Here is a 12,279-nt window from a genome sequence, read left to right on the forward strand (position 1 = left end):
ATTTCAAGAGAACGTCATAATTACTTTCCAACGATTGTAGTGATTTTACCTTCACACACCACCTTGTGGGACCGAATGGTCGCAAAGTCAGTCTGGGAATGTTTTTTACAACACCATCTTCGTTGTCTTCTTGTAGCGATTGAAACACTGCTAGCCTCTTTGGCGAATGTCTTAAAAATTATATTAATTCACGAAGAATCACGATTCGGTTTATTCTTTATTAGTGCTCAATATCTGCAAGTAGTTATTTTAAAACAATTGTTGATGAATGGAGTGGGCGTATTGTAGTGTGTCACTTGTAAGGAAACATCAAAGCAAGCCAAGAAGATGGGATTCTATTCACAATACAATACACTTCCATTGTTATTGTGGGGACTGCCTTTGACTTGGTCAGAGACAGGCAAGGAAGGGGGGAATGTGTTGCTTGGTTGTCTTTGCACAAACACATTTGAAACAATAATGTTTTAGAGGTAAGAAATTTTAACTTCCATCTCAATGTTTAATTGCTTATTATTTTTTGATAATGGCAAGTGAGAAATATTTATTTTATTTTGTTTTTACCAAACTAAAAATCTTGTGAGTGCGGTGCACCCACAAGATTATTTATGTGGGTGCTCGAGCCCTGGAGCACCCATGTAGTCGGCGCGCATGCCCTGTATATATAGATATATATATATAGACTTACAGTGACTTGGAACTATTACAAGTAACAATCAATACAGAATGCAATACATATAATGAATGATTCATCTGAATGCTCAAGGACGAATTCTAAATAGATCAACATTTTGAAATTCAGAATTAGATCATAGTTTTTCTAAATGAGGATTTATTTTAAAATCCTTGCTGAGACTACAAGTTCCAGTGGAACCTAAGTGATATTTAACTGTGAATCCCTGTTTCCAAGTTTCCTTCCCGAGGGCATTGACACACAGGCCAGTCCACATGATAACACACCTCACATGGGTGATGAAACTTGGCAACACAGATTAACACAATTATGACTAATTTGCAGAAATAATGTCAAGTAAGATTGTGCTATCTACACCTCTCTAAGTAAATTTATGGAATTATCATTAAAGAACTTCTTTTAGTAAATACTCAAATTAAAAGGGGAGGCAACTTTACTTGCTCTAAATTGGGTGTGCCTACAAATGAAAAAAGAGCAAATAATAGCACATGCAATTTATTTATTGAGAACTTCCAAATTAATCCATATTCAAAACTTCATGCTGACAGGCATAAGAACTTAGCCAGAACCAAATCTGCTTCTTGGAACTTAACAAAAATAGTGGAAAATTTAATTTGTGACAAGGTGTAAGTTTAACTCCCAGATGGGAAGCGCTAAAAATTGACTCCATTACAGTGCATTTTAAGGATCTACCAATGTGATATTTATACAGATATTGATATAGCACTCAGGGACGTCGGAACCAGGGGGGGGGGGGGGCGATGTGCCCCCCAATCATCAATGAGGGGGGCAAGATAGTCTTTTTGCCCCCCTAGTCGCATGCTAAACGTGAGACTATATTTTTTCCAACTGATGTTTTGTTTTGAAAAAAATGAAAAATATTATTGCACTACTTAAATGAACATGGACTCAAGTCTTTGCTACCAGCAAGAAGTACGTGACAGAAACATCTATGTGCAGATAAGAATCGCAGCCACGTCTGTGCAAATCAAGTGTAACATTGAATTATCCCCTTAGGAATACGCTGCTCCGGTTTCCAGTTTTCCTTTGTATTGTAGCTACCAGGTTTTATACGTACAGGTGTGGTCAGGTACGCTTAGGGGGCTCGAGCCCCTCCCCCCCCACACACAAAAACAGGAAATTTTCAGTTTACACTATATAAAATTATGTTTTTGTCTTCTTGAATAATGTGATGATAATTTAAGGAGATACATAATTACAAAGACAAGACAGAGAATATTCAAAAACCCTTTTGTTGATAATATTGCACGGAAACTTTTCTTGCGCTTTCGGTGTTGTCGCAGTGAACGTTTTGGAAGCTGCACAACAAAGGTAGCGCCACAAGTAGGACGATTTGTTGTAAGGGGTGTAAGGGGTGACCTTCCACGTAGTACACCCAAATGTCAACCTCACTTCCACATTAGTACACCCTGGACTGAAGACTAACGAGGCTCTGGCGACTGGCCCCATGGTCAGTATAATTTTGTTTGTATTGTCCTGTTCTTTTGTCCTTATGTGTACTGAGTGCCCCTTTACTGCCTCAGCTTTTAACAGAAGTCAGAACATTTTAAGATTTTTAAATATGCAACGTTAGAATTGTTCTTTGTAATGATAAGGGGCTGGCCCCCGTATAATGTGACGGGAGCAAAATAGCCTAAGTGCTGACGCTCCCAAAATTTTAAAATCAAATCAAATCAAGATTCGTTGTAACTTTTAATCTCTGGTAAGCACGAGAGGGAACATTCTTGAATAAGAGGAGGAGTCGAACTACTGGCAAAATTAACAAATCGTTTTATCTGCGGAACATTCTAGAATATAATGAGGATATAAATATGCGGCTTCAATTTACCGGTTAATCTGTACAACAGAATCGGTTAATGAGACTTCAGAGTATGACAATTCATACAGTCAATGTGTCCATTGGTTGCTTTATGAGATCTAGTGATTCGAAAATGAAAAGGACTAAATACTGTAAAGTAACAAAGTCTACTATTTGGGTCCAAAGCTGAAGACATTGACAACAGCGGAACTTCCGGAGCCTCAGTGTAGTGCTAGTTCAGGTCGGAGGCCAAAGAGATCGAAGGTCTCTCTCTCTAAAGTTAATATTTCAGCGGTTTATTAAAAAGAAACAAGCTTCACAGATCAACTGAAAATCAAAGTTTTGAGTGATGATTTAGTTGTGTCAGAACAAAATTTCATGTATGCAGTCCGAGAATTTCATGGCTTAAAATAAATACTTTTGTTTAAGCCTATACTGGGTTCGCACTCGCACAAATACTTATCTACCATGAAGGGACAGCCGAAAATTTTATGAATGTCGAGAAGAGAAAGCAAGAAGATGTTGCATATGTAGTACATTTAGCGGAAATTGCAGGTACTACCAGGACCTGAATCAGGGCTCTGGCATACCATGCAATTGCTCAACGAACTGAGCCACCGAGCCACTCTTGACTTCGACTGATTTTGCGCTAAAATGTATGCATAGTACATGTTCTGTGTATGTCAAATCGTAAGATGTTACCTGTTTAATTAACAAGCACAGAAAATATAGGAGAAAGAAGAAAACTGAGGGGTATTCCCACCAGTTGAGGTGACATTTTACTTCTGTAGTCAACATGAGCTGCGGCTTCAAGGTAACGATGACAGTGGCCTACTAAAGAAGATTTCACACCATGTCGCCTGAGGATTTCACAACTCGAACGTTGGTTTGCACGGCCTTTTGTGTAGCTACGGTGTGAAACGTTGCTGTTGATTGGTTCGTCCCATACGACATGTATCGCGTGTCCCTTCAGTCTGAAATCTTCATAAGTCTTGAAGATGCAAGTCACAAGAATGGAAAATTAGGACTTTGTTAAGGTTAGGTGCGAATGTAGGCGACAGCACCCTAAAGGATAATATCCACACCTGCAGGAAGAACGCATCTTACTTACGTATCCAATACGAAATGATGAAAACTTCTGGTGAGTTGATTTTAGAAAAATGTGTCCGAGATAAAGAGTGGCATGCCCAGGATAATCGGATGAGATGCAGGTTACGAATACTATTTTTGGTAGTCAGTCCTCATTTTGACATCTTTTCCTGTCTTTGACGTTCTTTTTTTAAGAAATACTGGATCAAATGATATCATGACCCCACCAATCCTCCCTTGGGCACGTCAGTAGAAATAAATAAGTAAGCATTTGATCATATTGGGAGATGAAACATTAGATGTGTTGGGAACGGAAGAGTTTTCACTGTGCATTAATTGTTTCATGATCCAACTGTATTCGAGAAGACTTCCTTTGTTTCGTGCTGATATACGTGTATGACAAGACTGCAGAAGCTGTGACACAATTTTGAACACTTGCGATTTCTTAATCCTGAATATGAACAATTTGGTGGGTTTCGTCTTTTATAAGAGCTGCAAACATGAGAGGACAAGACACATTAGTGGTGTTCAGGATCGAATGAGAGAGAAATATTCGAGAACTGTCTGCATCCAGTTCGCAGCCCACGGCTTGAATCTCGTATTGTCGAGTGAATTGTCCATCCCGTGCATGTGTAACAGCTTCGTAAAAACACTCGGACACCATAGATCTTTTGATGCCTGATGAGCAGAAATGGACAAACACACATACTATGGTTCTGGCACACAATGTTAATGCATGGAAACAGGGGAGTCAAGTGGTAAAAATGTTCCAATTTCACGTCGTGATTAAAATGCCAGCCTTAAACAGTGGCAACGATTTAGGGGATAGTTGCTCCCCATTTTTATGCCTCTTAATCCTAGGCCTTGTCTACCAAGAGAAAGTAAACTTTCCTTGCACCGACTGCTTCCCCCCCCCCATTTTGGAACCCAATCGCCACCACTGGCCTTAAACATCCAATTGTGAGGTTCTATCTATACCCCTTAAAAAGATGATGTTCGCCCCCCCCCCAAAAGGAATTCCTGGATACGTGCCTGGGTGTGGTCGGTGCGAAACAATAAACCCAGTGTACCCCGGTGGGAAAGGAGTGGAGGAGGAGGGGGCAGAGAACAGTTTAATTTTAAATTTCTTCTTTTCCATCTACAACTACATTGCACGGATGCAAGGACTCCGAACCACGGGGGCAGGGGGAGCATGAGCCTTCTAGGTAAAATGTTGAAGGTGGAAAAAAAATCAAGACGAATGCGAGACAACTTGGTGGTCTAGTCGGTAAGGTGTCTGACTATCACATGGAGACCCGGGTTCTATTCCTGGGGTGGCTGATCTAACGTCGGAATTTTTCCAGCCTTGTCCCCGCATAATGCGGCTCCAGGGCTCACCCAGCCTCAAATGAATGGATACCTGGGGACAACCCTGTGGGGTTGGGGGGGGGGGGGTAAATGCAGCCAGAGAATGGTGCTGATCACATCACCTCCAAAATGTATGAGATTGAGAATGTGTGGGCCTTACACCCACATCCCCTAAATCTGCTATATGCACAGGTAAAAAAAACTAGCCCATGAACATAAGAATGAATGGTGTTATCTCTCTCTGAGGTCTAAAACTAAGCCATCAGCACTGAACATGTATAGAATCCAAAGACTGGTAAGTTTTACTTCCTTCTTGACTCTCGATACACCATCAGTACTCTGCCCTTTCGGGCTTTAAAACTACAAACTTTGGAGTGTATGAACCACCACCTCTCATGGGAAGAGGAAAACTTTTATTTTTTGGACACTTAGATTTACTCTTTGTTTTAAGCATCATGCTCAAGGCTGAAATTTTCTTCCTCGCTTCGCTCACTATTTTATTGTTTTCTGTAATGAATTGTAAATTACCAGAGAAGTTATAACTAATAAGTGCTTCATACTCTTGCTGCTGAACAGTTTGGTCTTAAATGCATGAACGCAATTGTTTGGAGGAAAAGAAGCACGACACATTTCAGAGACAAATTATTTATTTATTATCTATTTGTTATGGTGCCTCTATGTTGCTGCATATTTACATATATATCGCTGCCACTGCATATACCCATCAATGCAATGGAACTAAAACAGTGAGATAAAAAAATATTTTTCTTTCCCGACTGAATTTTCCTCAAGGCTTTTGGCCCCCCTAATCAGAGGGTCTGCGCATGCCTATGCAGGTAGGGATGGAAATTTGCGGTAATTATCGTATATTTTTTATGTATTTAGCGCAGTTTAATAGAATTGTGAGAAATAAAATAATCCGTAAAGAGGTCTTTGGGCCTCTTCTTTTCTCTTATGAGGCTTCAACGCCACCGTGGATATTAATATATTCAATAACTATATATTTTTTATTTATGTAATAAATATATAAATATAAAAATGAAATAAAATAAGCTATTTAATAATAATTACATTTAAAAAACTGGTTGATGGATTTGAAAACCTGTCCCCCCCTACTCTAAAATAAGTTCCGACGTCCCTGATAGCACTTATATAAACTTTGCTGATACTTAATGACTGACAAATGACAAATATTAGTGCAAAATCAGCTGGCTCTGTGTCTGATCACTTTAAGTGGTATACTTTTGATCTCACCACCATGTTCCTAGGTTGAAGTCTCAACCTGGACATGGATGTTCCTTCTGTGTGTTCCTTCATCAATTTGATCTACAGGGTGGCCACAAAGTGGACGTATCCCCCCTTTATTTTTGACACTATGATGGTAATAGTCTGATTACTTTATACGAACACATACCTGTGTCATTGATTACTACCTCTTGAACATTTTGGAGGCCCTTCAGAACATATTGAGGTGAACGTCACAGCCCGGAAAAAGGTCTTATTCACACTTGCATCGCAAAGTGTGCCAATATATGGTGCAGAGTTCAGCTGTGCTATGATTGATTGATTTGTTGTTTTAAGTCCACTTTATGCACAGTAAGGCTAATCGGGACTGGACCTACAGTTTAAAGTGGGATCCGAACCACTGTGCCATGTGCCTCCACCGGGTATCGAACCCGGAGGCCGTGCTACGAAAAGACGGTCTCCATCCCAATGTTCTGGACACTTAAACCATCGGGTATGTGTTCATATCAAGCATTCAACCATAACTATCATAGTGTCGAAACTACAGGGGGTACGTCCACTTTGTGACCTCCCTGTAGATCACCCTCATCATCATGATTAGCCAAAAGTGACAGAAAAGTGAAAAATAACAAAAGTACAAATTGGTGCAAACTTAAACAAGTCAGTTAATTTCAGAACACATGCATAATTTCATTGTGCAAATTAATTTTTTTAAAGAAATGACTGCATTATAAAACAGGGCTTGCAGACTATTTATAGACATCAGATTGTCAAATTATCAACAACCAACACAACAATAAGCCATAATTAGCTGACAAGCTCTATATACTAGGGATGGACCAATATTTTTTCTTCGTCAGAACCAATATAAAATTTACCAATATTGATAAATGATTCTACCAATCCAACATAAAATTACAAATGTTACATAAAGACCAAGAATGTTCTTTTTTTCACCTCCATAATGTATGCAATCAAGCGATTGCAAGAGCATCTGCATAGTTCAATAATTTGCTATCTTGCGTTTGGTGTGAGTGGTCCCTGGTTTGATCCCTGGTGGGGGAGGAAAATTTGGGAGCTAGTTGAAAGCAACAGGAGTGTACTTTGATCTTGAAATCCAGATAACAGTGATGATGGAAATCAACATGCTAACTGTGTGTCACCCAAATGAGAAGTTGATTGGCAGGCCCTTGCCCTTAAAGGGTTATTGTGGCATGGAGTGAAAAAAGTAGTAAGTACTAATCCATGTGACTGCAACAGGTTTCAACTTAGAAAAACTAACTTTCCCTTTATACATTTACTGTACAAAACCAGGGTGGCTAAATTATATACCTTCCTATTCATTAAGAGACAAAAAATGCCTAAAAATTGCATGTTACTTACAGAAATTTCAGTTCGGTAAAATTTGTGTTAATTTTACTGATAAACTTTGATACATCAATATGCTTACATCAGCGGATACAAATAGGGTTCTCCCATCCCTAGCATATTTGCCTCACATTTCCACAAATCTGCTATAATGCTGCAAATTTAAATTTCTATCTGTGCATAGCAAAATGATGGTAAGGTTACTAACAATTTGAGGCTACATTAATGTATAAATGAATATTGCTACTTTTACATAAGCTTTTTGCAATATTGCATTCTTTTCTAAAGTGCATACAAGGTAAATCTATGTAAAACTAATGTTTTAGTGTCTATTAGTTTGTTAGTTTCATTATGCACACAGTTAACATCATGCTCAAAAATTACACTTACCTTTTACTTCTTTCCTAAATGGCAATAAAAACACTATGGACAATGCCATTGTTGCATGCCAAGTACTGTGGACAAATTTATAGTTTTCTTCTGTTTCTAAAAATGCATAACATAACAAACCACCTGCTGCTAGAACTACTCCTGGTGGCAAACACAATAGCCAATATTTTTTTGTAGGAAAACAGGACTGTTGAAGTTTACAATGTATTACCTGCAAGACAAGACAAGATACATTCACCATCTCTCAGAAATCAGTATTATTTCTGCATTCTACCATGTACATATATCCATAATATGAGGGTTATTTTTTAAGTAAGGTCAGTTTTGCAATAAAAACAAAGTAAGTAAATGTTTTTCAAAAAAACATTTATTTTCTGAATTTACATACACTTCTCTATTTTTCTACAGAATTACCTTGCCGGTTTAAACATTTATCATAATGAACTACGAGTTTTTGGATACCCTCCTCATAGAACTCTGCCGCCTGTGAGATATCCATGTTCTCAGGGTCATTTTCACTTCTTCATCAGTGTCTAAACGCTTGCCGCCCAGGAAGGTCTTCGGATGATGGAAGAGGTGGTAGCTGCTAGGCGCAAGGTCTGGATTGTATGCGGATGATGATCTGATTGAATCTTTTGGCTGGGAGGTATTCAATCATCCACATACAGTACAGACCTTGCACCTAGCAACTAACCCACCTCTTCAGTCGTCTGAAGACCTTCCTGGGCGGCAAGTGTTTAGACACTGATGAAGAAGTGAAAACGACCATGAGTACATGGCTATCTCGCAGGCGGCAGAGTTCTATGAGGAGGGTATCCAAAGACTCATAGTTCATTATGATAAATGTTTAAACTGGCAAGGTAGTTCTGTAGAAAAATAGAGAAGTGTATGTAAATTCAGAAAATAAATGTTTTTTTGAAAATCATTTACTTACTTCGTTTTTATTGCAAAATGGACCTTACTTAAAAAATAACCCTCATAACTATGTAAAAAGTGGTTGGAAACATTTAGTTTAACCAGTGTTTGAAACAGGGCCCTGACATTTTGTGTTTGCGCATAACCACCTGTACACCCGAGAAGCTATCTTAGATCCTCTGTGACTACTTAGAGCACACAATAACTTTCCATTGTCTATGACTACCTGTGCACATATGAAAAAGTAGTTGGCATTGACTTTTGTATGCATGCATGTAGTCAAGAGGAAGTTTAAGTACATCTGAACTGGATGTAACATGCGCAATAAGTTTTGAAAATTGTAATGCAGTCAAAGGTTGGTTTTGTAGTTCAGTCCATCACAGCAGTGACATGAAATGGCAAAATTCTTAAAACAACAAACTGCCACTAAGCTTTCATATTGGGCAGGATAGGTTGAGTTTCATAGCAAGCTTATACTGCTATGTGCGATAACTTTCTCCTTTTCACACCAAGAAAGGAGTATGATGTCTGAAAGTGACTCAGATCAATGAATCTGCATATTCAGTTGCCACAGCTAGCCAAAATCTTTGAGGGGGTCATTGAGCAACACTGTGTCCATAAATGAATGAATGAGAAGTGGCCTTCCCAATGGCGTAGTGATAACGTTGTCACCTTGTAATTAAGGGGTCCTGGGTTTGATACCCGATGGAGGCTCGTAGTGGTTTGGATCCCACTTTAATTGGTAGGCCCAGTCCCGATTAGCCTTACTGTGCATAAAGGACTTTAAACACAAAATCAATCAATCAATTGAAATTAATGGGTGCTTCAGGCTATTTTGCACACTTCACACTATATGGAGTGAGAAACATTTATCTAAAATTTTTACCTAGATTTTTAAAAAATTACCACAAAAACTACACAAGAAAAATGAGTAGCAAGTTGATTCAAATAGAAAATAATGGAATTTTCAGCAGCTAGCGTCACATCAAGATCATGAACTACATTACCCAAGGTACTTACTATCTACACAAAGCATTTGCAAAACTACTGTTAATGTATATCCACCCTCTAATTTTCAAAAAGGTTTAAGTGATGTCATAAAAAACGAACAAGTTCAATTAGGCAGAGCTGATCCTAAACACAAAAGTTATGATGCAAGATTAATAAGTAAAAATGTGCAAACAGACACAGGTCAAGTTATGTATACCACATTAATGTGATGATAATTGTATTATGTTACTTCACCTAAACATAAGATCTCTTAGAAATAAGTTAGATGAGTTAGAAGTTAATTGGGTTAATTGAACGATACACATACCCAGATCAAATCTGCAAGGTTAATTAATGATGACAGATTGAATACACTGAGAAACAAACTAAAAGGAATTGTTTGGTTTTACTTATATAGTTCTTATGCAAATGTGGACAAAGCATTCGACAATTTTATCAACACTGTTTCCAAAATATACAATGACTGCTGCATCAGTGTCCTTAAAAAAAAAAAAAATAATAAGGCAAAATGAAAACAAAAGCACGTAGGTGAACTCAATTAAAAACACTGCTTATGATGTATTACTATGGATATAAAAATAAGGTGGATAAGTCTAGATATCTGGAAATTAAGAGCATTTATAAGTCAAAAATAAAAGAAGTCAAAACTTGCCGCAAATGATCACTTCAATAATAATTCCAATAATAAATGTAAGGTAGCTTGGGATATTATTAAAACTGAGCTAGGCAAAGTGAAGTACAAAACCAATGAGAATATCTCAATTACCCCAGACAAATTTTATAATTACTTCTTCGTCAAGTCTGGTAACGGTGATCCAACAATGCTAAAAAATATTGTATCCATGGTGCTGTAAATGATGTACCAATATCACATGACAATAGTTGTAATCTGCCTAGATTCGGATGGTATGAAGTTAAACCAATGGATATTATTAAAGCAAAACAAAAATTAAACAATTCAAAATCTGAGGATTTCCATGGTTTATCAAACTTTGTTATAAAAAGAATTATTGATATTATGCAGTACCCACTTAGTACTCTTATTAAGTGGATGTTTGACAGTGGGTGTTTTTCTGCATGTCTTAAAGTCTCAGTTGTTGTTCCAATACATAAAAAAGGAGATGAGTCCAATCCAAGTAATTACCATCCAATATCACTTGTAAATATCAAAAATTAGAGAACACTGCATACATATTCAGCTAGATAAGTATTTTTCAAATAATAATATATTTACAAATACTCAGTATGGTTTTAGAGCTCATTCATCTACCACAAAAGCAAATGAAAGCATTGTCTCAACATTACTGGATGCTTTTGAATCTAAACTTTCCGTAAGTGCAAAGCTTATTGATTTAAGTAAGGCTTTTGATTCAGTTTCACACCAAATGCTAATAAAAAAGGTATGCTCTTATGTTATCCTAGAAGCTGAACTCTCTCTCATAAAATCGTATCTATCAAATAGACAGCAGATGGTTATTATAAACAGTAAACAATCAGATCTCCTAAATATTGAAAGTGGAGTCCCCCAAGGTTATGTCCTTTCCTTTTTAACATTTATATAAATTATCTACCCCATAAAACAGTTTTGTATGCAGATGATAAAACTTTCCTCACAATTGGAAATAATAAATGCATACTTGAAGAACTGGATAAAGAAGTAGAAGAGAAGTCCACTCTCTGGTTTGAAACTAATCAATTGACTATTAATCAAAACAAAACAGAGAAAATAATCTTCACCATAAATAAGGACATTGAATGTACCTCAGTAAAGCTTCTTGGTCTACATCTAGATTCAGGGATGTGCAAACAAACAAATTATGCTGCAAACTGGCCAGAGTCATCTTCCTATTTAATAAACTTAGATCCTGCCTAAGCGAAAATTTATTGGTACAATCTTATTACGCCTTTTTTCATAGCCACTTAACATATGAGATTTTATCATGGGGTAACTCGTCAACTGCTGGCAATGTATTCATTTGGCAGAAAAAAAGCCGTAAGAAATATGACTGGAATATTCAACCAATCTGTTTCATGCAAACCTCTTTTCAAACAATATAAAATAATGACTGTTCCATGCCTATACATAGTTAGCTGCCTAATGTTTATCAAAGAAAATATTCATAAATTCAACATAAGACACTCTGTACACAGACAACACAAGATTCAGTTATAAGTTGGACACACTATCAACCAGGCTAAGCAAAGTACAAAATAATTACAAACACAGGAGAATAAAACTTTTCAACCAGCTGCCACTATGCAATTCTTGAAAAATTTAGAAGGATGCTGCAAGACTGGCTAAGAGAAAATGTTTTCTTAATAGAAGAATTAATTCTGCACTCAAAAGATGATTTAAATTTCTTGGACTCTTAATGTATGTAACATTGAACACTCCATACTAACC

The 12,279-nt window shown here is 37.3% G+C and overlaps 1 protein-coding gene across 4 annotated transcripts in view; it reads right to left on the minus strand.

Annotated features, from left to right (window-relative positions):
- LOC145984219 (post-GPI attachment to proteins factor 6) overlaps nucleotides 1-12,279 on the minus strand; it is a 530,070-nt gene that overhangs the window by 18,011 nt on the left and 499,780 nt on the right. For all 4 annotated transcript variants that reach the window (XR_014441287.1, XR_014441288.1, XM_083117778.1 and 1 more), the window contains exon 13: nucleotides 7,950-8,160. Coding sequence is in view for 2 of the 4 variants with exons in the window: in XM_083117778.1 (XP_082973904.1) it covers nucleotides 7,950-8,160 (211 nt within the window). In the remaining 2 variants the exon portion in view is untranslated. The remainder of the gene's footprint in view (nucleotides 1-7,949; nucleotides 8,161-12,279) is intronic.

The sequence above is a fragment of the Lepisma saccharinum genome, chromosome 2 (assembly GCF_977018435.1).
Source record: "Lepisma saccharinum chromosome 2, izLepSacc3.1, whole genome shotgun sequence".
Taxonomy (NCBI): Eukaryota; Metazoa; Arthropoda; class Insecta; order Zygentoma; family Lepismatidae; genus Lepisma; species Lepisma saccharinum.